Below are 27,035 nucleotides of genomic sequence, written 5' to 3'. Positions count from 1 at the left end.
TCCAAAGTACGCCCTTTCATCTCCTTAGCTTCTCCCTGAGGAGGAATATTCCTCTGACTGGTCAGATTTTAGGACACTCACCAGGCCTTGTAGCTAATGGGGACATTTAAAAATGCCACACCCAGGTGCGGCTCTCCCCATTACCTTCTTCCAATCTGTGCGAGAAGTGATACCACTTATACGACTTGCCCCATTTTTTTCTTTGGCTTTGCTGCCATTTTCTCACAAAGAGCTGGAATGTGGTAAAATAAGAGTCCCAGGACTGGGGACTAAAAGGGATACGTATAGTCTATGACAAGATGTGGGCAAATCCTATCATCAAAATAGCTGCTAACATTTACTGAGCATGTACTAGTTGCCAGACACAGTACTAAGTAATGTGCTCAGCACTTTACCTATGTTTTCATTTAACTTAATAACCCTCAAAGTATTCTACTCCCACTTCACAGATGAGAAAATGATCTCAGAAAGGTGGTCTTAAGTTACAGGTAGTTAAGGGGCAGAGATGGGATTTAACTCAGGTCTGACTCAAACTCCCATGATCATTTCTAACTTCACTGGGCCACCCCCATCATTCATTCTAACGGCACCCCTACCAGAGTTGTTTAAAATGTGCTATCTGCACAAAGAACGGCTCGATGACATTCAGGGACTGGCCCTCACCTGCCAAAGAGCTGACGTTGAGGCCTGCTGTTGCTCCAGCTAGTGTCTGTAGGGCTCCAAGGGAGGCGATGGGATTGACAGAGCTGCTGCTGCTGGAGCTGGGTGAGGACCCTGCTGTCAGACATCCATGAGTTAAACTCAGACCAACACTTACTTTCTCAGGTCAACAGGAACCAAAGCACAAGTTATGTTACTCAAGTATTCTCTTTAAAAAGAGGTTTTTCAGTTACTGATTCCCCCCCCAGCTATTGATTTTGATAACTGTCCCTGCAGGACATAGAAGCAAGTGATGATTACAACCGACTAAAAACTACGAGATTTCTCTTAAGTCAGAAGATGACATTTGAGGGCTTCCCTAGTGGTGCAGCGGTTAAGAATCCGCCTGCCAATTCAGGGGACATGGGTTTGAGCCCTGGTCTAGGAAGATCCCACATGCCGCGGAGCAACTAAGCCCGTGAGCCACAACTACTGAGCCTGTGCTCTAAAGCCCACGAGCCACAACTACTGAGTCCGCATGCCACAACTACTGAAGCCTGCGCACCTAGAGCCCGTGCTCCACAACAAGAGAAGCCACCTTAATGAGAGGCCTGTGCACCGCAATGAAGAGTAGCCCCCGCTCAACGCAACTAGAGAAAGCTGGAGTGCAGCAACAAAGACCCAACACAGCCAAAAATAAATAAATTAATTAAAAAAAAAAAGACATTTGAAAATTTACTGTTCATGATCTGACCCCTTTGGAAATGGGTGTTAACTACTCTCCAGAATGACATACTCCTCTCTTGGGATTCTGCCCAAGGCACACAAGGGCACAGTGGCCCTATTATACATGCTTACCTGAACTGGTGAGTACGCTGAGGGGACTGCTGGATGTAGTGAGAGCATTGGTACCACTTGGTGTGTTCTGAGCTGCACTAGCTGCAGCAGCTAGTGCAGCCAAATTCTGTAACTGCATTGCATTTAACCCTGCAACATCCAAAGCAAGAGATCAGCCAACAGATAAGGGTGCCTCATATTCACTCCAGCAATGACCGTGCACACTGGCAGAAGGCTGGTCCCAAACAGGAACTGTTCTAGATACAGGCAATACTACAGAGCTCCAAAAAGATTCAGATCTCACTCAACTCATTCAGAAACTGAACATTTCCTCAGATAATAGATGTCTAATCCAATAGCATACCAGCCCAAATGGATGGGCAATTAAGAAACCAGAAAAGAGGGGTGGATTCTGTGTTCTACCATGGAGCCCGGTGTCTAAGAGAGCAATGCCAAACCCTGTGGAAGAGAACGAGTCTGCATCTGAGCCCCTCACTCACACTTTACAGGGGATCTGTTCTCTGCAATGGAGGTGAAAATGCAGAAAATGTAGTAGAGATCCAGAAGGCAATGGAGGAGATGACAGGGGGATACACGTGAAAACAGCAATAATAGAGAGAACAAAGAAAAAACCACCACCTGAATAGTAGATTAATTATCAGAAAAAGAAGAGAGAAAAAACACTGAGGAAAAGACTTCCAAGTAGAACCTAGGCAACACAGGTATAAGCAGAGCAAGAAATCTGAACTGCACTGACAATGTGTGGCAAACTTTTACTAGATAATGAAAGGCAGATGGGTGAGGGTGGAGAATTAATGAGAATAAAAAGGCTACAACACAGATTTACAATCTAGCAACTTTTTGAAAACACAGCAAACTTTAAGTCCCTGGGACAAAAATGAACCACTGCAGTTTTCCTAAGATCATCCCTTCCTCAGATGCACCTGCCTAGCCCTATCTCGCTGCAGCAGGGCAGAGGGAGGCAGCTCTGGAATGGTCCCCTCCCTGCTTCCTTAACTTTCCTGACAGCCCCTGCCTCAGGTTTGTCTGTGGAGCCTCCTTTTGTTATAAACTCAGGTATTTGGCAATTAAGTTTTCTGTGCATGTTAACACCAAAAAAGGTAATTCACCTAAGAAATAACATGTGTAAGACAGTAACTGCCTGGGTTCTAGCAGCTTCACGGAAAGCCATGCACATAGAAGCCATCTTAGACTTTTCCTCAGAGTCACTGAAAAAGTCACTTTATTGTGGAAATAAAGAATTCCTGTAATTTTCTCCTTATCAAAGTAGCTGCAGATAGTCTGCAGATGCTAACAGCTCTTTTCCACCTTCCTCCTTAATAGAGACTTAAGGGGGTAGGGAGCAGCAGACAACTGCAGAGCAATATGATATCAACAGCTAAAAGAGCCACCTTCTACAGACAAGGTAGTTGAATCCTACGAGGTTCATCTTATGTCAGGTTTATGTAATGAGTGGGAAAAAAATTTTTTTCTGCACAAACGGTAGAAAACCCTCAGACTGCTGTCAGCCGGGTCTGCTGGCTTGGCTGCTGCTGCTCCTCCGCAGCAGTGAAACACTTACCTCCCATTGGGTGGAGGCTGCTCAGGGTGTTGAGGTTCCCAGAGGAGGCAGTCTGCTGAAGGAGCTGCAAATAAAGCTAGACATTACACCAAAAACAGAACAAGAGTGAGAGTGAGGGCTGGTTCTGCATCTGGGGTAACTCTACAGCACAGCAAAGCGAGAGTGCAGAGGCCCCCAGAGAAGAAAGTTGAAGACAAGAACCCAAGCCAACACAACAAAAACATAAGGCTTATGACAGCACAGGACAACACAACACAGCTAAAGCCCTGGCCCAGAAGACAGTTGTGTTTGTTGAGTACAAAGCCAAGCTCGAGTCCCTGGCAACAGAATGCAGCACAGCAGAGGACAGAGGTAGAGGAGAGAACTAAACTCAACTCAAGCAGCCATGTAGTCCACTTAGAGGAGTGTCTCCACATTAGTGACTGCCATTTCTAGTTCTTCTCCCAAATGCTCCTTTATTAGGTCCACACATCTTATTTTGTAACTTGTTCCCACCTGGAGACCTAATTTCTGCTTCACGCAACTATTTAAAATACCAAACCTGACCATTTCAGAGTATTTCTTGGAGTCATCCTTTACCGGCCACAATGAACCTGTGACTAGATCAATCTTGTCATAACTAGAATGCTACACATTCATCTAGCCTCATTCATCTCACTGTTGCAGATGACCAAGTGATTGCTGGATCAGTCCATATCCGTTCAGCGTACATTCTCTTTCAATGGTTGTTCCATAACAAATAAAACAAGAGGACCTGTCCGTGAGCTAATGACCTCCATGACCTTACTCTGTACCTTAGGAAACTGCAACCCTCATCTAACCAACCTGCTGAAACCTTTTGTTCCATTCAAACCCAATCACTGTTCCTTATGAACAGATTAAGGAACAGTGTATTCTGGTTTCTGGATTCTTTATTCAATCTGTTATTCATTTCCATAAACATCTGACCTGGTTCCTCTGTCATCAGGAATCTCTCTATTCCACAAGTGTTTCAGCAAGTCCACAAACCTCCAGAGGCAGAATGAAAAAGTGTCCATACACAGAATATTTACCAGCTTCTGAAAGGGGTCTGCTACCTCAAAGATTAAGAACTACCTGCTCTGGTTCTAAGTCCACATATTCCAGTACCTCATAATTAATGATGATGCACTATCACTTTCACAGTCCATGAGCACTCACATGTCTTCATTTCTGTCTTCTTAAATACTTTGGGCAACGAGTTCAGTCCCAACTGGTGGACTGTGCATATTGTACTTGGCACTTCACTTCCTCCCTAAATGAGAAGAGCTCTTAGGGCGGGGATCATGTCTAACTGAAACGAAGAGACCACAGCTCTCAACATACACCATCATGTGCTTGCTAGATGTGGCAATGACAACAAAATGGGGAGTCTTCCCTAAAAGAAGGCTCCAAAACTCTCCAAAAGCAAATGCACATCATGGAGATAATTTTCTAGGCATTATTTTGGCAGAAGACCTAAAATCTCTCTGAATTTTCTCAACTTACAAGCAATGTTCTAGCACCGAGAAACAATTTAATTTTTAGGAATATAACAACCATCTATACTTTTTGACTTCAGAGAATTACTAGTGAGGGTAAACTGGGATTTCTTCTAACATTTTAAAAACATGGAAACCAGAGGGAATCAAATTAGTCAAAACCTAGTACTGGGGGACAGAAAACATTGCCTTTCTTCTGTTTCCATATAAAATAATATTTTAAAGGATGAGGAGTGAATGACTATATTTCTATGTGTATATTTCTAACTATCCATACTAATCTAGTAGTTTCACCATTTATTTTCCTTCCTTGGTAACTTCACAGATGACTTGCTCTTTCTGATTCAAAGATGAGACAGTTTTAAGTGTCTTGTGCTATCTGCACTTCTTTTAAGGGTTAAAGCAGTGATAATCCCCCGTAATATACATTGCAGATCTAATAAATCTAACCAATTGGAGCCTGCCCGTCTTCTGGATTCGATGACTCAAACACAACAAGAGAGAAATCAAAGGAAACCTATTTACTATTTAGTGAACTCAAATATACACCTGTAATACTCATTTAATAATGTCCATGTTAATCTCTTGATCTCTCAGTCAGCGGAATCATTTACTATCATACTCTACAGGGAAGACTCAATAAGAACTTTAAGGATGCCCTCTACAATCTACTAGAAAGAGATATGGAGAAAGAATATTTGGTAGCTAAGATTTCCTCAGGAATTTCTTTTCTTGGGGGCAGGGACATATGAGATGTTCCTAAATATTTTTATTAGAAAATTAGGATTTCACTGTAATTTGAGCAGAAGCTCAAGATATAACCAAAGATGCGCGATGAGAGAGAGAGAGTGTGCGTGCACACAAGACTAACATGACAAAGAACATTTCATTGCCTGAATTTTTATGTAAAATTTTGATATGCTAAAAGTTGTGACTGCCATTATGTATGTTAGCTAGGGACAGCAGCAGAAGAAACAGCTGGGAGCTTGCACAGCCTGCAGAAAGCAAACCACAAAGACTCACTGCTAAATACTGGGGTCCAAGAGTATTTAGACCAGCAAGGTTTCCCCACACAGATGCTGCGCTGATCTGCTGCATCTGCTGCTGGAGCTGCTGGGCCATTCTCTTCTGCTCTTTGTCCTTCTGTGTATCAGCAAATTTTACCACCATGGGGGAAGAGCAGCCCTATGAAAACACCAAAATCAAAGGGTCAAAATCCTCATTCTGGGTGAAGGGAAAAATCCTCCTTTCTAGTGACGCACAGGCTGCATTCTAATTTCATTCACTGTCAAATGATTCTCTTCCTGATAGACACAAGTGGCAAGACATAATTCAGTTTAGTTCCAATATGCTAATTTTAAAGAAAGCACCAGTTTTTAATTTAAAGATGTCTGGCCTTCTTAACTTTTAGGGCAATCAAATGCTATACATGCTACTGGGCTTCGACTGTCAACTGTCCTACCGCTCTCAGTCCAAGGAACTTCCCCCTTTCGTTCATCTGCCCCTACCTCCATGGTCTGTGCTTGGTGCATTGCCTTGATAGCTGTCTGTGCCATGGCTCTTGTTGTGAAGGTCACAAACGCACAACCTGGTAAGAGAAGAATCAATAACTCATCCATTCATTTGTTTAATTATTTATCTGACTTACACTTACTGAGCACCTACTGTGTGCCCAAGTACATGCTAGCAATACAGACATGGTTCCTGCCTTCAGGGGTTCATGATCCAGTGGAGAATACAGATATGTTATGACAGAGTGATACGTGCTTTAATGAGAAACCAGGGATGCACACAGGGGAAAAACTGCTTGAGGGATAAAGGAGGAATCATATTCTCTAGCTTCTCTTGTGAAAGAAGTGTTTCCGTTTTGGCATGGAGAACCTCTCCAAGGACTGAAGCAGAGAACTTTAATACATGACACTTAAGTGCAGAATGTAGACTCCTTGAGGGAATTGGGATCAACTGATAGTTGTTGTGACGGGACCTAAATATACAACACCAAACCCAACCCTCTCCATCATGACAGTGCCATGTTGGCTAGAGATCACCGGTTTCCACTGATCCAATTAAAAAGAGACTCCAAATTTAAGATGAGTACTTTTAAAGGCTAAAAATGTACCCACCTCGGCTCAGGCCATCAGGTCCCCTCAATATCCGGCATTCTTCAATCTGTCCGAATGAAGAGAACATGACTCGGATGTCATTTTCAGTGCACTTCTTGGATATCATACCAATAAACAGCTTCCTGTCTTCCACTGCTAAGACAGTAAAAAACAAAAGGCTTGAACATTACTACTACAAGAGGTAGTGCAGCACAGAGCTCTGTGCCTTTATACCAGATTTCACCGATTTTAAGATACACATTTTCCCCCATAATTTAGCACCTACTCTTACAATCAATGGTATCTTAAAATTATAATTGGAACCATTTAGACGAAATATAGTAGCTTCATGATCTTGTGAAAGTTACTTAACCATTCTGTACCTGTTTCCTCATGTGATTAATAGAGATAACTGAGTTTACCTCAAAGGTAGCTGTAAGTATTAAATGGCAAGTACTCAGCATCTTGCCTAGCACTTAGCAAAGTTTGCTCTCATTAGCAATACTATTGTACCAAAGAAGGAGGAGGTTTCATACTTAATTGATATGACAAGAGAAACAGAACACAAATCTCAGTGAATGTAACTGTCCACTTTCATTTTCTGGTTATTCTCTTGAGGACTAAGTTTTCCTTCCTAATTTGTTCAGTTCCCCATTTCACTCCAGTTCAAAAGAAATTACGTTGATCAAAGGCATTCCAGTTCACTCTAAAATGTTCTTGTAATATTTCCCTGTCAACTCTGACTTATTTGCCATACTTATTTTAAAGAAAAGGACAGACAAGTTAGATAACAGATTATTTACAGCACTGATTCACTACCTTGCACCATAAACAAAAGTTAACTCAAAATGCATTAATTCTGAGTAAGTAATGGATTAACTGAATGCAAGACCTGAAACCATAAGGCTTGGTAAGCTCCTTCGCATGGGTCTTGGCGATGATTTTTTTGGATTTGACACCAAAAGCAAAGGCAACAAAAGCAAAAAATAAACAAGTAGGGCTATATCAAACTAAAAACCTTCTGTACAGCAAAAAACCCCCCAAAAAATCGTCAACAACAAAAAAAGGCAACCTACTGAATAGGAGAAAGTATTTGCAAATCATGTGTCTGATAAGGAGTTAATATCTAAAATGTATAAAGAACTTGCAGAACTTAACAGTGAAAGAAAAACAACTTGATTAAAAAATGGGCAGTGGGGGCTTCCCTGGTGGCGCAGCGGTTGAGAGTCCGCCTGCCGATGCAGGGGACACGGGTTCGTGCCCGGGTCCGGGAAGATCCCACATGCCGCGGAGCGGCTGGGCCCGTGAGCCATGGCCGCTGAGCCTGCGCGTCAGGAGCCTGTGCTCCGCAACGGGAGAGGCCACAGCGCTGAGAGGCCCGCGTACCGCAAAAAAAAAAATAAACTTATTTATTTATTCATTTATTTTTGGCTGTGTTGGGTCTTCGTTGCTGCGCGTGGGCTTTCTCTAGTTGCGGCAAGCGGGGGCTACTCTTCATTGCGGTGCGCGGGCTTCTCATTGCGGTGGCTTCTCTTGTTGAGGAGCACGGGCTCCAGGTACGTGGGCTTTAGTAGTTGTGGCTCGAGGGCTCTAGAGTACAGGCTCAGTAGTTGTGGCACACGGGCTTAACTGCGCTGTAGCATGTGGGATCTTCCCGGACCAGGGCTCGAACCCGTGTCCCCTGCATTAGCAGGCGGATTCTTAACCACTGCGCCACCAGGGAAGCCCTGTACTGCATGTTTAAAAGTTGCTAAGAAAGTAGACCTTAAAAGTTCTCATCACAAGAAAAAAAATTTTTTGTAACTATTTATGGTGACAGATGTTAACTAGACTTACTGTAGTGTCGTTTTGCAATATATACAAATATTGAACCATTATTTTGTACAACTGAAACTACCATGTCAATTATATCTCAAAAGATTAATTACAGCACAATAAAATCCAAATGCCATGAGAACAGCAAATACACAAGAAGAAACCTTATAAGGGGAGGGCTTTATATACTTGCTTACCATTGTTCTTCTCACTGTCGGCAGGTTTCATCTGTATAGGATGATGCATCTAAAAAGGAAAACACATGAATATTACTATTGAACACACCAAAGGAATTCAGAAACATAAATGAAGACTCTACAGGAAATACCAAAACTGACCTTAAGAGTTGTCTCTGAACTCTCGCCTGCCTCATTATTTCCCCTCCACAAAATATCAAAATAGAATGTGAGTCAACAAGTCAAAATTCTCTTGGTTGAAAGAGAATTACTTTCAGCCTATCTTCTTTGAAACATTCCCTTTATGTCCTCCTTTACATCAATTCCTGTGGCAGTCACCCTTTTCCCCAAATGGTTTTCAGTGTGTGCCTGAAATGTATAAGTATGTTCCATATGTCAAAACCACCACAGTGCCACTTACTAGTAGGAGCTTTCTTACCCCTGGGAGGACCTTCATGTTGTGAAGAGCATTCTGAGCTTCTAATGCAGCTTTTCGGGTGTAAAATGTAACAAAACAGCACCCTGCAATAAACAACACTTCAGGAAATCAAACCAGTCCTTCGAAAGCAGATAATTCCTAGAGCACTCCCTCCTCCAGGTATATATTGAAAATTAAAAGAGAGGGCTGGGTTTGTTAAAATTGGGGTGGGGGTGGAGTGGAGGGAGGGAGATGGAGAAAACCTAGCCGGGCGGGGGGGAAGATTTTCTATCATTTTCTTCATTACTATAGTCTCCTGGTTTTATTGAAATTCTTCTTTAACTGCTCTTATAACTTCTTTGGGAAAGATGACTTTTCTTACAAAGGTCACAGCACCATGCCATTCAATCTGCCCTTCTTGCAGCACCAGGTAGTGTGCTGGGCAAGAAGACTGAGCTACAAACCAGACAGACAGAGGACTTGCACTCCTGCAGCCTGTAGTCTACAAATCTTTCTTTCTCAGAATAAGCCTTACACTGTAGCCAATTTCTACCATCTGCCTCAAACATAATTATCATTTATTAAATTATAAAATGACTTAAGAGCAAGGACCTCAATATCTTTTTTTGGACTCTTGGTTTACATCAAATGTAATCACATGTCTAACAGCACATGGCACTTGACTGAGGAGATCTGGAGATTTTGTGCTCTGTATATTTACTGGGGATCGGAGGGGGCAAGTATGTCTTGTCCATAGTCCATAGTCCCATAAGATATGGTATAGATTTCTTTCAAAATCACCCTGCAATTAAGATTTTAAATTACTGCATATTATATTGACAGTCATTTTCAGAAACTATAATACTTTATATTTTTGGTTAACTATGCCACAAAGAGAAAATAATTCTTCAGCTTCTAGGTCCTCTGCTATTAAGCTGGTTTCAAACATAAAATCATGCTTGCATACATCTGCACCGTAGAACAGCTTTCACAGAAAATTACTCTGAAATAGGTCGTTTGGGAAAACAAGTGTATGTCTACGTGGTATGGGGCAAAGCTAACAGCTTATCTACTATCAGGCCTATAAAACTTCCACTCTGCTGGGTATTTCTGGAAGCAGCTTGCCTTTCTTCTCCTGTTCATTTATTTATTTATTTATTTATCTGTGGTACGCGGGCCCCTCACTGTTGTGGCCTCTCCTGTGCCGGAGCACAGGCTCTGGACGCGCAGGCTCAGCGGCCATGGCTCACAGGCCCAGCCGCTCCGCGGCATGTGGGATCTTCCCGGACCAGGGCACGAACCCGTGTCCCCTGCATCGGCAGGCGGACTCTCAACCACTGCGCCACCAGGGAAGCCCTCCTGTTCATTTTGTAGGCTATAACAGGTCACCTACAAACAAGTTGCTCCTAGTTGCTAAGCCATCCCAGAAGGCCTCTATAACACTAACAGAAACCCACGGGTACCTGGACAGTCTTTCTCTTTCCACTTACTCTAGCCAAAATACTAAAGAAAACCTATGTGGTTGGTTTACTTCAACTTTATTTTTGTCATTCCACTCTCAAGATCAAATGAGACACTCACATGAGTCTGTCTCTTGAATTTACAGATCTCAAAAAGGACTGCCCAAGATCCAATTTACAAATTATCCTCATGATGTCACCTTAAGTTTTTACTTTTAAGCCATTAAACGTGTTTGGACTTGGAGATATAGCTACAACAAAATGACAGGTTTTTTTCCCTCCCTATATGACCACAAGAGCATTCTGGCAATGAGAGAGCGCATGCACATGATTGAAAATACATATAAAAGTCAAAGTCCTTTACCTTTGCTCTGAGGAGGGTTTTGGCTCCTATCCCTTAGGACGTTGATTTCGTAGACAGCACCATACTGTTCAAACAGTTCCCTCAAGTCCTTCTCTGACCAGGTCCTTGGAACCTGGCCCACAAACATCTTGATAGCATCAAGATCCGGTTGGTCTGGGTGGTCCAGGGTGCCGTTCATTTTCTTTGAGCTGCGTAAAATAAGATAAAACTTCTATTATGTATTCATGTTGCTTCCTAGAGAATCTTCTTTTCCTTAAAGGTCTCAACTACTTCCTGATAAAGTAGGGGGAAAAAATTCTACTTCCTTTCACTACTTCCATTCAATTTACCAGAGTTCCCTGGCCCTCCCTCACTACGCCACCCCTTCCATTAGATTCCCAAACTAAAGTCACCATTCTGATTAGGACACCCTGGGCTTTAACTAAGGAATTGAGTGTCAGTCATTCCTTGTCTATCTAGAGAAGTCTCAGAAGAACTTAAGAAGTAAAGTTCCTAAAGCAAATTTTAATCATTTTTAAGCATAACTAATAAAACTTTTTAAAATGTCCATAAAATCACAAAGAACTACTGCTTATGGATAAGATTCAGGATTCTCAACCTACACGATGATGGGTGAAAAGTTTTCTTTCAGTAGATGTTAGAGCAGAAGCACATGATTTCCAAGGCCTAAACTAAGAACTGACTAGAATGTTAGCCTTTGGATGTTGCTGTCTCATGCATAATCCTGATGCTCTTGAGTGAGCCCCCAAGTCAAAACAAAGCTTTGCCTCTTAAACTTTCACAAATGACTTATATAAACAAAAACAATGATGTCATCACTCTAGGGTTTTGTGTGTCTAAGTTATCCAATTTACTGCTATTTCTCCAAGATTTTACCAGTTAATTCCCTTATCAACTGTAACCATTATAATGTCCACAAATTCCTCCAATCCCATCATATCAAACCTGTAACACTCCTACTTAAATACCTTCATTCCTACCCCTGCCACTGCCAAGAACCATGGGGAACTCCTGCACTGTAAATGTTTCCACTCAAAATGAATCAAAGTCCTTCTCCTACCATCTTTCATGATCTTATTCTTAGCATGTATCCAAACCAATAACAACTTAAATTCCAAATAGCATGTTTAACTTTTGTTAGTGTTTGCTAAATCCAGACATCATATCATGTTCCAATGTGCCATGTTCTAATATTCAATCCCAAATAAAATGCCACTTTTCTTTAAAGGAAAAACAATAGTTTTTTCACCACTGCTTCCTTTGAATAGTATTTGAAGATCCTTGAGAATGCTGAATCCAGTAGTTCAACCTCTGTTAAATTCCTAAATCTCTTGTAACTGAATACAGGGCTATTCTCATGTCACCTGTGCTGAATCTAGCACTAACTAAACATCAAAAGCTTTAAGACAAATGTCATACAGATCAATCCTTGCTGCTACGTCTGTGAAGGTTCCTCATACTCTTTCAGGTTAACTCGTCAATTTCATCAGGACTCAAATAGTACTAAATTTCCAACTTCACTGTAGTATTTTACACATTTTAGCATAATCCGGCTCTGTCTACCTCTCCCAAGACTGAGAGCTCCTTGAAGGCAGAAACTGTTTTATTTCCTATTCATTCTTATAGCCACACCTGGTATGGTGCCTGATTCAAAGTAATTACTCAGATGTGGGATGGGAAGAACTTCTTGTTCTCAACAATTCCCCCATTTAAGCAACTAACCTTGATAAAAATGAATGCTGTGCACAAAGAGGGCTCACAAATTAAAGAGCAGATATTATCTCCTATGATTGTTTGACTGTCACAAGATGAACCTACTCTTTTTTCCTTTTTAAGTATTTTGGAATACATTGTTTTATTGGTTTTCCTTTATTAATTTAAAACCATGTATGGTAAGTTGTTGCACAAATATAATATGGCTGCTTCTAGAAGCTTAATCCCAACATTCTAACAGAAATCATTCTACCATGAATTTTTTTAAAAAAGTCTTATGACTAGTGAAAAAATGGGAGTCACTCCCTACAACCCATTCCCAACAACTTTAATTACCAGTTTTAGTATTTTATTAAAATGTCACTAAGTTTAATCACATTTCTATTCTAGGGAGGGTTAATATAGAACCCAAATAAATGGTGCTTAGAATGTTTTGACTATAAAGGAAGCAGACAGTTATTTCTGAAAAGAGGCAGGAGTTTATTAGTTTGTATTACACTGGAGGCAACTGCGCTCAATTTGTCCCTTCCTTCTGTATTCGTGTGCTGTTTCTAAACTAAATATATCACTGTTTAGTGCAAAAGCATAAACACAGTCAATATATGTGAACTGTGATTTACCCAAAAGTTCAGTGGAGACTCAGCATTCCAGACAAGTGCCTTTCCTTTCTCTCTTTACTCTCCAAATCCCTCTCCATTTCTTCATGTCCACCTACTCCATGAATCACCCTTTCCTGCCGTGTATACCAATTCAAAAGCCAGAAGAATCCCCCAAGGACCAGGGGCAATCTTCAACCTTAACCATTAGAAACTTTTACAGCAATCACACTGCATAATTTTAAATATGTTCAATCGAATATTAAAAAGATACGCAAAATGCAAGCTTACACCTCATTATTTTTTCTATGAAATTATCATATTGTATTTAACAAGTTGGGTGGCGGGAGAGACAGGACATGGTCCTTCACCAGTTTAAGACGCACTTCTAGAGCACAGCAAATGATCAGGCCAGGCTCAAGGTGCAGTGGACATCATGCAACTGGAGTTATGCACTGACTTATTTCTTCCTCCAATTAATACTGAGCTCTTGGGCTTCCCTGGTGGCGCAGTGGTTGAGAGTCCGCCTGCCGATGCAGGGGACACGGGTTCGTGCCCCGGTCCGGGAAGATCCCACATGCCGCGGAGCAGCTGGGCCCGTGAGCCATGGCCGCTGAGCCTGTGCATCTGGAGCCCGTGCTCTGCAACGGGAGAGGCCACAGCAGTGAGAGGCCCGCGTACCGCAAAAAATAAATAAATACTGAGCTCTTATTTATACAGGCCAAGCACTGTGTTAGACGTGGTATATATCAGTGAATAAGGAAAACATGGGGTATTTCTTTGGAGCACATGAAGACACAGTGCCAATATCAGCGAGGGATAAAAAAGAGAAAAGCAACCACAAGTGTACCTATGTATATGTAATAAGCAGTCACAAACTTTCTCATAAACTGTTATTGTGTCTGAAGAGATGAGCAACAATGCTCTTCCATTCTGAACCTCCCACACATACTTCCAGTATGCATGTTGTCCTTAAAAGTAATCACTGCATAAAAGAGTCACCTGGGGACAAGACTCCCAGTGTGATATGCCAAGGATCCCACAACATCCAGGTATGGCATTCAGTCTACGTATCACTGGACACATTCTCAAATTTGTGCCTTACCTCCCCATTGATGGAGAGCTCCTCAGAGTCAGTGATCATAAATTACATACATTTATTATGTTCACTCAAGAACCAATGAATTCAGCAGCCCCTGGAGAAGTACCTATACTGTCCCTGTCATTCCTAAGGGACAAGTCTGTGGAAATTCTTATCTTCTGTGGAAGTACTGCCAGTACTTCAGTGAAGTATTAACCTGGGAGTAGGATGGAAGAGAGGAAAAGCATGGCCTGCAGCAGTGAGGGAAGAAGGGAGATGAGAAGGCAGCAAGTATTTTAGGGGAGAGGCATGACACCAACCCACTTCTTTTTATGTTTCTGACCCAGCAACTGGCGAATCATTAAGAATGAGAGATCAGGACCAGAGGCTGCCTTGTCTACCTGACTCTCGATGGAACATGCCATAGGAAAATGAAACAACCAATTTGGAAGAGACAGGGGAGAGAAAACAAAGAGCTTTATTTTCAAAGCACACTTCCATTCAAAACTCTTAAACCCTCTCTTCTCTTTCTCCTTTCAAAACTTCCCAGCACCAGGCCCAGCTCAGAGGGCAGAGTTAATGTTCTATCCCACTTCTTTCCCATTCCTTGGCCCCAGATGACCAGACCAGGAGGTGGATCTTAACCCAACAAGCTGATTCACTGGCTTGCTGGAAACCTAAGACTGTGGCCTATGCTTAAAACAGAAAGATAGGCCTGGCTAATCAAGATCCTCTATAGCTGCACTGAGCAAGACAATAGCCACTAGCCACAGGTGACTATTTAAATTTAATTTTAAAAATCCAGTTTCTCGATTGCACTAGCCACATATGGCCAGTGTCTACTGCATAGGACAGCAGAGACACAAGTTTTTTTTTTTTTCTTTTTTTTCTAGCCACATGGCTTGTGGGGATCTTAGTTCCCTGACCAGGGACTGAACCCGGGCCCTCGGCAGTGAAAGCCCAGAGTCCTAACCACTGGAACCAGCAGGAAATTCCCAGAAGAATATTTTTAACATCACAGAAAGTTCTATTGCACAGGACTGCTCTACAGAGTCTAGAATGGGTTAACAGAAACAGGCAGTCAGTGGTGAAGTTGGAAGAGGAAAAGCTGCAACTCGGGACAGCACGAGTTAAGCTGACAAGATGAAAGGGCAGTGGCAAGAGATAATAGGAGTCATGCTACAATATAGATGAAGCTTGAAAACATTATGCTAAGTGAAAGAAGCCAATCACAAAAGGCTACATATTGTGTGATTCTATTTATGTGAAATGAATAGGCAAATCTATAGACACAGAAAGTAGGTTAGTGGTTGCCTAGGAATGGGGATTAGGGGTAGGGAGAAAGGGAGGGAATGATTACTCATGGGTACAGGGTTTCTTTTGTGGGATGAAAATGCTTTGCGGGGGGTGTGTCAAGACAGCCTGGAAGGGCAATGGCAAAGCCAAGCCGTGCTGCAACCAAAATTATCTGGTAGATGAAGAACAGAAGCAGCAGCACATGCAGACAGAGCAGAACGTGTGCCCTGGGTCAAAAAGATGGAGTTTCCGGGTCTTTCAGCTGTAGAGTTCCTGATTATATTATAGTCCAGTGTACTTGTGTCCTTACAAGAAAACCCTTTCATATATGCTAGCTTGAGTGGTATCTGTTCCTTGCAGACGGGTTGGCAAATACTACCTTCACCTCTGGTTAAAAATCATTTCCAAAACCTTTAATAACTCAGTTTTTTCCCTCTCCCCTTCTCATTACTTGTTGACCTCCATTTGCTCATTATACAGACAGAAAAATTTCAAATACTTACCTACCCCTCCACCTCCCCAGCAGGCATAAATACTTGTTGCATCCCAATCTCCAGCCACCACCCACCCCTACAAGGTCCTCTGGCTCACAATGTGCTGTGGAAAAACTAGCACAGAAGAACATCAGAATGAAAAGGACCCAGAAACACTGGCCTAAGTTACTTACCAGATGTTCTCTAGGGGAACAAGACTAGATGCATCTATGCTGGAAGGAAGGAAGGAATTTTAATTTGAATAAAGGGAGATCTTCCTGTTAGTTGAGGTGTTAGGTACTAGAAAAAGCTATCAATATTTTTAAGTCACCATTCAACAACAGAACAGTAACAATCTACTTGTGAAGGTTTTCAGTCTTCTTGCCTGAGGAAGAGAGACAATGTCTGAAGATCTTACCTCAGTAATCATCTCTAATTATTAAGAAAAAAGCCTCACAGGGTTTATCATTCATTCAACTGTACTTCCCAAGCTCCTGCTGTGTATCAGATACTACACACTATAGGGGCTATAAAAGCAGACTGAGCAAGCCCAGCCCCGTAGACAATGGCATTGAACAAGTGGAAGGACACGACTACAAGATGCTACAAATGCTTTAACAGATTTATAAAAGTTCTGTGAAAAAAGTGGCTAATATGGTTTAACTTATTTGGGGCAGGGGGTGTGTGTGCACAGGGATTTAAGCTGAATGGAGTAAGCAGCTGGAAAAAGTGCTATGTAGCATGGAGGTATGAAAGTCTAAGGGGTGATGAGGAAATGGTAAGGACTCAGAAGGGACAGAAGAGTGAGATAACATTAGAAAGGTAGGAAAAGGACTTGAGAAAGTTGGGGGGGCGTATAAAACATTTTTTTTAAATTAGAAAGAGAAATTTGATGAGAATAAAGAGGTTGGAGAGACCCAGGAAATGGCTTTCCATGTTATACTGATAGGCCTGAACTTTATTCCAAGATTTTTAAACAAGGGGTGATTAGATTTGTCTTTTAAAAGCCATCTGGCAATAATCTAGAGGATGAATAAAGTGGGGAAATATGCAGATCAGGAGGAGGCTCTTGCACAAACCAGACCCTGAGATTAGGAACCATTCCCGCAATGTTGAGAAATTTGGGCGGCAGGACTCACTACAACTTGGAGATAATCGATAAAGGAGATGAGGAAAAGAAATTACTGATCACTCTTGGATTCTAGTACAGAGAGTTTGGGGAATTGTTTTTACATGGGGACACCTCCAGATGGAGGTATCCAAAGGGCAGTATTTAGAACAAAGTCATAGAACTCAAGGGACATCTGGGGGATAGATAAAGATCTGAGAATCAGAGAAGCACATCAGTGCCCCCTTAAGCAATGGGAAAGCTAAGAGGAAAAGGTCTGAGATACAATCCCTACAGAAAACCTATGACCTAGTGTGCAAACAAAGTAAAAGGAACCAGTGGAAGCTGAAGAGTATTATTTATTACAAATAATAAGTATCTGTAATATCTATTATTATAAATAAGAAAGGGAACTAGGGATCAGGTCCTCCCAGCCCTTCCACAGCTCCTCCAGCAATTTTTCTCTGTTGTAAAGAAATTTTGGAATAGATACATTGCTAGATCATATTCCCAGGCAATATCACTTCAGAGAGAAAACTAATAATTATCAAGCCTACTGCTAAAGTACTGAGTGAAAAGAAGGGCTGAGAGTCCAAGAAAGAGGTGGCAAGCATACACCATTCTGTAGAACTTTCTTCTTCCCAACTCTGTGGGGTTTGGGTGTGTGGTGCCCATGGGAGTGGGCCAGAGGACTTGCAATAATGAGAAGCACTGATGGTTAACTGCTTAGTGACAACTGAGGCAGCCAGGTCTAGGGGGCAAAAATAAAGCAGCTATCATTAAACTTGCATTTTAGGCCCAAGGTTGATACCAACTGTCCTCAGTCAAGTCAGGTATAGCTTCTCTCAACTGGGTTTCTCATCTGTAAAACAGGGGCAATAGTTTATGCCCAATTAACCTCACAAAGCTTTTGTGAAGCTGGATGACTAAAACAAATGTAAAAGCTCTTGGGAAAAAATAATACAACAGTGTACTCCCTGATTACCTGTACTCAGAAAGAGCATTGTATTCAGTCCATTAGTTCTCTAACTTAAGTGTACACAAAAACCACATGGGACATTGTTAAAATAGATTCTTGGGCCCATTCTAGCATGAGAATATCTGCGCATGGATCCAGAACCTGCATTTTTATACTCCAGGTGACTTTCACACAGTGGTCCATGATCCAGATTTCATGGGATACTGAATTAGGTCGACCTTGTAAAAGATGAGAAACAGGCTGAGGAAAAATGCTGTATCTAAGGACTGAACACTAGGCAGTTGCAACGCATAGAGAGAAAGTGTTACAGTGAAAGATAATTTGAGCCACAAAGTCCTATTTCTAGGGACCATATATCTGGTACATGGGAATACTTTTATTATGTATTAAGTCTTTATGATGGGATTCATTGTGATTTCACCTATAATCTACTGCTAAAGTTTTATTTTAGCAGTAAAGAGAACTCTCATAAAAAGACACAACTAAATTACCATTATTTTGGAGACTATAGAGAAGGCATAGGATCCATCCCAAATCAGCAAGCCACCTAACTTTGAGCCCCCCCCCGCCCCAAAACTATTCCACAAAGAACTGTTGAGAATCTGCTATTACAACACCTGTTACACCTAATCCCAGGGCAGACTGATTTGCACATGGAGGCCTAATCTCAAAGACTTGCACTACTGTTATCTAAGGAGTAGTCTACCATTTAATATTCTTGGCTTTGAATAACCTAAGGCTCTTTTACTTAGGTTCCAAGGTACTATGAAGCCTGGTTAAAGAAACTGAAATCAAGAGTTAGAAGTGTGTTCTTTTCTACAAAGCCCAGAATTCAGGCCCCCTATAGGTATAACTCAGAGCCAGGTTGGCATTTTAGCTGCATACAATGGCAGTGTCACTTCTTGAACAGTAGTACTGCAAACTGATTAGGTTTCTCATTTCCACATTCAAAATTTATTAAGGCAAATTCCCAATCAAGATTAATCCAGTCTGCCCCCCTTTGGGGGGGCACATCTGATGTCCCCAGAATCATGTATTGTGTTGCATTTTCAATTAGATTGAGGGGTGCGGAAATCAAGGTTCAGGACTAATTTACATGTCAATACAGCGTTCTGTATATACTACTAAATACACCCTAGCTACCAGTCCTCTGTGATAGGAGTCTAAGAATTTGATCATTAAAAATAAACAAACATACAAATAAATAGCTTTCCAAAAGATTATCTGAAGTTGTATACCCAACCCAAAGTAATAAAACTATGGTTTAAAAAAATACCTTGGAATCTATCAGGTGGGAAAACTACAGCTTAAAAAGACTGGAGCCAGCACACTTGAGCTGATGTTGCTGGTCATATATCAAATGCATCCTTATGTACAAAACTTTTATAGCTAGAGGAAATCAGCAGTAATGAGAGAGAATCAGACTACAATAGAAAATAACAATAGTGTGGACTTTGGCTTCCTCACCCAATTTTTTCTTCCCTCTTTTAAGGAAAGGGACCAGTTTTATCAAATAACAAAGAAAACAGCCCAGTTCCTCTACTTATGATAAAAATGAGACAACAAAAATACTTACACGGGACTGGAATTCAAAGAGCAATGATCCACCATCATTTCTGGAAGGAAATCCAACTTAAACGCAGCCATCACCTCACTCTCCCCTTCAGAAGCCAATGTTATTAACTTGCTGCACTTGTCTGATCCACAAATACACACAGCTTTAGCTTCCTGGGCCCCACAAAAAACACAAAGTGGAAACAGGAGCTCAGGGAAACCAGCAATAAGTGCCACAGAAACAGGCAGGACTGGGGAAGGGGAAGGGAGTATTGGATTAAAAGGGGGATGTGACCATGTGAAGGGAGGCTCAGCCCAGCACACAATGAAAGTGCTGATGCGCCAGGCTTGTTTTGTGTGATTTTCCCTGGCGAAGCAGTACTAAGTGCACTGTCAGATAAATAGTGTCAGATCCATGAAGATAGCAGTGGCTAACAGAGCAGAAGAAACACAAGCTTGTTTCACATCTTCCAAACTCCTCCCTGAGAATCAGTTTTTGAGGACCCCCAAAGCCTGAAACTACCTGAAGCAAAAGAAAAGGGAAAAAAAAAAAGTTCACTTCATGTGGTCTGAAAATGTTATTTTAGAAAGAACTGGGTTGTTAGCCTTGGTTTGAACTTATTTTCCACGTGCCAAAGACAGCAACGAACGCACTATTTGGGTTCCAAACTAACCTCAGAAGACTCATTTAATGGTTCAGACCATCCATCAGAAGCAGGCCAGAGGCAAGCTGGCTGAAGAACTGGCCACCAGAAACATACTGCTCTTATACTACTACCTGCACTGGACCAGCCTTGCTTTCTTGATGGTCTTGAGAGCAAAGTATGCTACCTAATGGTTCCTCATCACAGTGAAAACTTTAAAAATTGCTGTTTCACTGACATTCATTTAGGTAGCACAGGGCAAAACTTCTTTACTAATTCTGAATCTTAATTTGCCAGAAAATTTAAAAAGTGAAAAATAAAAATGGAATAGTATATTCTGCCTCTTGATAAAGTACTAAGGAACACTTTTTTCAGTAGTTTGACCTTTCTAGAGAAACAAAAAACAAAAGAAAACTAAACAAAAGCCACCACAGTGATAATAATGAAAAAGAACTGGGGCCTACCAGGGACAAATACTCAAACACTTAAAGGAAGGAAACAGGAATGTAGACTAAGTCTCTTCAGTGGCTGCCCTCTTTTAAACTGTTCCTAAAACCATGATTAATGAATGTGCACATAAAAATTCTATTATGGGTGAGCAGCAGAGATGGATATATTTAGCAGTCAAGGCAGATGTGGTACTCCCATTCTCAATTTAGCTCCACATCCCTCCAAACAACAAATGGTGGCATTTCAATATTTAGGCAGTGACTCTAAAACTGTATCTCTGAAGGCTCCCAAATTTCACAGGCCTTCTTTCCATTTTTATCATTAGGGTTGCCTTACCTCAAAGACTTCACTCAAGCTCAGTTCACAATACAGGGAACTTTGAAAAAAAGAAGTTATGTTCAGCCTGTAAAGAGGTAAACAGCTGAACTCCTAAACATATAGAATGACGTTAAAAAATAATGAAAGGCAGTAATGTCATGGCACAGGCCTAAATGTTCTAGTCTGTGTAACGATGGCTGACACCTGTCTGCATCTGACTGAGGAAGGTAGAAACTGTATCTTCTGTCCAATATCCAGACATAACCACGCAAAATTTAGAACTAAAATAGCAGATAGCTGCTTTTCTGCTTTTTTCAGAGACCCTGCCCATTTGATCTACTACTTTAGAGACAGAAGTGACAGGAGCTCTCTTCCACGCTATTAAAAGAGGAAGCAAAAACAGGCAGCAAGTGAGAGGAGACTGCAACTGGCACACGGTACACACAGTTCACCAAGCCCTGATTGCCAGACAAAAAGATGTTAACCCAAGCTGGGGCTGGTTGAGTTACTGGTTAGGCTAGTCCTTGTTTCTAAGTACACTGGAGTCGATCAGAAGCCTCTTCCTATAGAAAACTACCTAGACTAAGGTGCAACTTTGTGAGGCCAGTTAACAACCAAATTAGATTTTTTAGTTCAAGGATTCCTTTAAAAAGGAATCAAGTTTTCAGGAAGGCCACTGGTTGTTATGCTTTTATTATTCACTAGAAATACATGACTACTAATTACATCTCTATTTTAATCAAAATCACATCTATAACAAAAGAGCACTGCTCAGTGTAGGAAAGATGTGCACTCCTTACAGTAATCTTTACCAAGCCAAAGGTTGTAATGTTTTAAAATTCATTTTACGATTTATAAGGCTGCACTGTTTTTAAAACCTACAAGATGGAAATGTTATTACATGAGGGAGGGTGATTCTCTTTAGGCAGGTCACAAGAATTATTTCAGTATAATTAAATTCAACATGCTTGTGTGAAAAGAAAGAACAGAAATTAATCACAAGTCACTCAATTTTAGAAAAGGGTTACAAAGTTAAGTGATGATAAAAAAACAATTATGGAAATACAAAAATGCAGCTGTTAGGCGGAAATTAAAAAGTTATTCACAGAAAACTGTCCATAAGTAGTTGTTTTTTAAAATTTCTTGCTCAGAAACCATTCCAGGCTTATAACCCAGGGTCCACTGCAAAAGAAGACCTTAACTTTCCCTCAGTCTCTTTTTACCACATGTCTGTGAATTTATAGTCATGGTTTTCTCTTCTGTCCCTGGTTGGCTGTCTCAGTTTTATTTGCCTTGAATACTCTCTACTTTGTTCTAAGGGAAACAATTTAAAGTCTAATTGTGTGAGGGTAGGAGCAGTCAGCCTGCTGTAACATTAATAACCCAAATCATTAAAAATGATCAGAGGATAAGGGAAACCCTCAAAAGAATAGCACACCCTGCATTTAGAATATCAGAAGGGGTGGGATGAATTGGGAGATTGAGTATACATATATACATACATATACATAGTGTATACATATATACGCTAATATGTATAAAATAGATAATAAGAAGCTGCTGTATAAAAAATAAATAAAATTCAAAAATGCCAAAAAAAAAAGAATATCAGAAGGGAATAAACAGTTTAAAAACTGGATTAGGAGAGAAATGCTAGAAATCACAGCATTTGTTTTGTTAAGAGTGAAAGAGCAAAGTAAAGCATAGGTGAGCAAAAAAGCCCAGGTGGCACGTGCGAACAACAGGCTGTCTATCTTGACTGATGTAACCAGGGAATTCAGTGACAGGTGAAGGGATTTTATACTTCCATCTCAATAATCTAAATGTGTTTTAAAGGGCAAAAATGTGAAGTCTGGTTATATGAGCATAGAGGAAATTAGAGCCTACTACTAAATTATAAAAGAGAGCCTATGTCATTAAAAATCCCCACCATTAGTCTATTTAAGGAAAAGTACAAAAACCTAGGGAAAAGTCATAACCTAAGACAGTTAAGTAGACTGGCTTCCCCCCTCCACCCCCTGAGCTTCTGGCAGTTAAATGGTACATAAGGGATGTAGAAAAGAAGCAACCAATTGATACCACTTGAAAATAACCAACCAGAATAACTTAAAATTTAGCCTAAAACCTTTATGGACTTGAATTTCATTTCCAAAATTTAGTACTTCTAATGTAATTAGTGGGTCTCCTAAAACTCCCAAGCTAGTACCTTGCATATGCAAAAATATACTGACCTACATTGCTAATTATCTCTGTGACATCTCACTTTGTGGGAGACTTTTTGCAAAAATGTGACAGTTAAATATAATTTAAAACAAAACAAAAAATCTTTGTTGAGTTTCCATGAGAATCTAGACAATGAAAAAATTCCTGAAAGGGGGGAGAGGGTTTTAAAGAAAAGAAGGAATAGAATTATTATTTAAAAAAAAGTTCCATTTGTATTTGAAATCCCCATGTTTAAAACCTGGCAATAAATTAAAATTTGAAAAACACTGGTGCCCACCAAGGATCTCTGCGAGTTGGATTTTGTTCCTGGGCCTCCCGCCTGCATTTTTTGCTTTTTGGTCTTGTGTGCCCTGCTGGCTAGGCTCAACCACTTCTAGTAATTAAGGACTGCTGATAGGATGTGGGCAGAAAGCCCCCTTCCTCCTTCCCTAGGGCTTATGTTATTTCCAGATTGTGAGCGAATGCATCCAAATTCTGTGACAGGAGTTTCATTCTACGTTGTTAAGATACCTCCAAGAATTGTAAAGCATATCTTCTCTGGATAAAGTTTCCAGTTTAAAAAAAAAACACAAAAAAACTTCCATTCCAAATCTAAAACCACTGTAAGACAAAAAGCACTAAGTTTAGTAATTGTTGTGTGCAAGTTGGTTTGCCTGTAAAATTATCATATATGGTGTATGAGAAGATAGAACAAGGTTGAAGGGAAGAAAATTTACCTTTTTTGAAATCTTTTTCCATTTCCTCTCCCTATCCTTAATCACTACTATCTTCTCCCCAGTCAGTGTCAAAGGACTAGCAGAAAGACATTCTTCCATGCTTAGTGCTCTCAGCAAAAGTGTTAAGCTCAGAGCCTTCCTTGGAGTTTCTGGGACTAACTAACCCTGACCAAATAAACTGTCCTGTCAAATTGTGACCACCATTCAAATCAGGTCATATTTTCAGGTCCCAAAATAGTTCTGGAACTTAAGTGTAATTGTTAGTTGATAACAATATAGTGTAAGCTTAAGCTTTATTTAGGCCCCAGTGCTGATTTAAAAATCAGTATGTTGGGCTTCCCTGGTGGCGCAGTGGTTGAGAGTCCGCCTGCCGATGCAGGGGACACGGGTTCATGCCCCGGTCCGGAAGGATCCCACGAGCCACAGAGCGGCTGGGCCCGTGAGCCATGGCCACTGAGCCTGCGCGTCCGGAGCCTGTGCTCCGCAACGGGAGAGGCCCCAGCAGTGAGAGGCCCCCGTACCGCAAAATAAATAAATAAATAAAAATCAGTATGTTGAACAACTTCTGGTTCCAGGAGGGTAATATTATCTGTGTGAAATCCACTACGTTCTGTCCTCATCCTTGTTCTTGTTTACTTGGGATCTTCCAGCTATGAAGTGCAAAGGGGAAAGAAAGCTAGCTGGGCAGCTGCTGTGTGTAGATGTACATACATATACATACCTACCCTCCCTCCCCTCTCCCCTCTCCTTCTCCACCCTCTGCCCAGCCCCAGCTGTTAGAACTAGGCAGCAGCTAGTTCAAATGGGAGATAAGCCTGCCTTGGGAAACAGCTAAGGAGAAAGAGTTCAAAAAGAGAAAAAAAAAAATCTAGCTTCCTAGGAACAGGAAATTTATCCCATAATGTAGGAAAAAAGCCATCACCTTTCTGAAGGCAATTTTTTCACTTCTGCAAAACAGGCCTCATGCAAGAAGGTTAAAAAGAAAACCACAGAGCACACCCATCCAGCAGTTAGCCCATACCTGTAGCTTTCCACCTCCCTCTCTGGACTACTGTCTTCACTCTAAAAAACCAAGGAAAGAAAAATAAGTGGGCCATGCCTATACTTCTCATAATTCCAGATATGTAGCTTCTTTCCAAGGAAAAGCCCCTTTGTCACCAAGACTGAAGATAAAGAACAAACTCTCCCTCTCCCATTTTTAAAGTATACAATACCTTAACGATAAATTACATTTCACATCTCAAAGTTAATTTAAGAACACCATCAACTTAAAAATGGAGAACTAAAGTACTAAAAGGCTTAAGAAGAGGCTTACCACAAAATGTCACAACAAACAGCAAAACATTGACTAGGATTTATGAAGTTGAACTGCAGCACAGCTAGGTCACCAAAACAATCATTTTTTAGCATCTGCTTTTGGGTGGGAAACTACAGTAAAGCTAAAGGTTGTATAATCCTTTTAGCAATTAACGATCATATTGTTAATGTGAAGAGGCCATGATATTTCCCCAAACCAACCTTCCTGAATAGGCTGGTGCCAGGCATAAAGCTCTTCAAAGGCAACCCCAAGTTCCTGCCTTGTAAATGCATATTGGTGGCCCCAGGACAGTGGTGAACCACTGAAACCAACAAAAAATCGGAAGATGGGGAAGCTAATTGAAGGTAAAAGCAAACAGAGGAACCACAAAACCAGTGTTTCATTTTTAAACATTATTGAACAATCTTGCAAGATTGATTCTATAAAAGCTGCCCAAATTCCTACAAACTTCCATCTACAACTCCTGCCAACTGTACTTTCTGCCTGGCCCTGGCTACAGAGAACTGCTGAAAGTCACCAAGTCTACTCTGGAAAGTGTAAGAATTCTCAAAGACAAAGCTAGAACCAGAACTCACTGTGAGACACTACACTCTACCTACCCTCCGTGAACACAAAGACATTTCTTGACTGACATAAAATGGGTGCTTGAGTACTTAATCTGACTTTTCATATGGACCTAATTGGTCTTCAATTTTGCTAATGAAGTAATGATGCTCCCAACCATTTTAATGCAAAGTCTACACTAACAAAAAAAAACTTCTAAAAGCACTTTCTTGGACCTGCCTACATCATCAAGTTATTAAGTGGAAAGGAACTTACATTTTCTAAGTTCACAACACCTCATTCAATCCTGTATCATTATAACCATTTAAGGTGGGGATTACTCTAAGAATTTAGATGCTAAAATAATCTACATGAGGGATTCTAACTCCAGAGCCCATGGTCTATCTCTCTTGAGAAATGTGACCATCTAGGCAGTATAAACTTTTATTGAGACAGTGTGTCGTGAGAGGGCTCTGAAGTAGTTGTTACCTTGGAGGGTAGAGAACAAGTTAAATGTCTACTTGTTAGTTTTATTCTGGAAGATATAAAGGGTAAATAAAAGACCAAGGAGTCATGTTTCCCAATATGTTGCATGGAACAGTTGAGAAACACTGCTAGTGTGTGACCCTGTGAGACCAGACTCATACTGCATGCTAGCTGGGGAATCTCCAGGATACAAAGAGCAAAAGGGAGGCCTGGTGTTGTTAAGAAGGGCCATTATATTAAAAGTATGAAGGACACACATCTAGGTCCCAGAGAACATAGCGGCCCTATATATAGGGGGCTAAGGAACAACCTTAGTTGCATAGCCAAGAGAAAAAGGAAAGTGAATTATTTATTTAAAAAACAAACACATAAGTAGGATATTAATCATCCTACTAAGTCACCCGAAGACGTTTTAAAGAAAACTTAAGCACACAAATAAAGGACACACCATCTTCCTCCACACAGGCCCTAGTCACTTGCAGGAGGACAGTGGGAAGACTAATACACAACACAAGAAGGTATTTTCTTTTTTAAAAAATTTAATTTAGTTTTTTTAGCTGCATCGGGTCTTAGTTGCGGCATGCGGGATCTTTCATTGAGGCACGTGGGCTCAGTAGTTGGTGGGCATGCAGGCTTAGTTGCCCT

The 27,035-nt window shown here is 41.0% G+C and overlaps 1 protein-coding gene across 12 annotated transcripts in view; it reads right to left on the bottom strand.

Annotated features, from left to right (window-relative positions):
- The window catches only part of CELF1 (CUGBP Elav-like family member 1), a 72,086-nt gene that overhangs the window by 10,183 nt on the left and 34,868 nt on the right, over positions 1 to 27,035 (bottom strand). For 3 of the 12 annotated variants that reach the window (XM_060303199.2, XM_060303201.1, XM_060303200.2), the window contains exons 2-10: positions 10,893 to 11,080; positions 9,090 to 9,172; positions 8,672 to 8,720; positions 6,681 to 6,815; positions 6,066 to 6,145; positions 5,581 to 5,742; positions 3,059 to 3,134; positions 1,498 to 1,626; positions 664 to 777 (exon numbers count right to left, since the gene is read on the bottom strand). In XM_060303199.2, coding sequence (XP_060159182.1) covers positions 664 to 777; positions 1,498 to 1,626; positions 3,059 to 3,134; positions 5,581 to 5,742; positions 6,066 to 6,145; positions 6,681 to 6,815; positions 8,672 to 8,720; positions 9,090 to 9,172; positions 10,893 to 11,070 — 1,006 coding nt within the window. In that variant the 5' untranslated portion in view covers positions 11,071 to 11,080. Of the gene's footprint in view, positions 1 to 663; positions 778 to 1,497; positions 1,627 to 3,058; positions 3,135 to 5,580; positions 5,743 to 6,065; positions 6,146 to 6,680; positions 6,816 to 8,671; positions 8,721 to 9,089; positions 9,173 to 10,892; positions 11,081 to 19,714; positions 19,813 to 27,035 lie in introns of those variants that run through there. The other 9 variants (XM_060303197.1, XM_060303196.1, XM_030864446.2 and 6 more) reach the window with 9 other exon arrangements.

The sequence above is a fragment of the Globicephala melas genome, chromosome 8 (assembly GCF_963455315.2).
Source record: "Globicephala melas chromosome 8, mGloMel1.2, whole genome shotgun sequence".
In the NCBI taxonomy this organism is placed as follows: domain Eukaryota; kingdom Metazoa; phylum Chordata; class Mammalia; order Artiodactyla; family Delphinidae; genus Globicephala; species Globicephala melas.
Note: the sequence above shows the minus strand (reverse complement) of the source record. Positions and strands in the feature narration are given on the sequence as shown.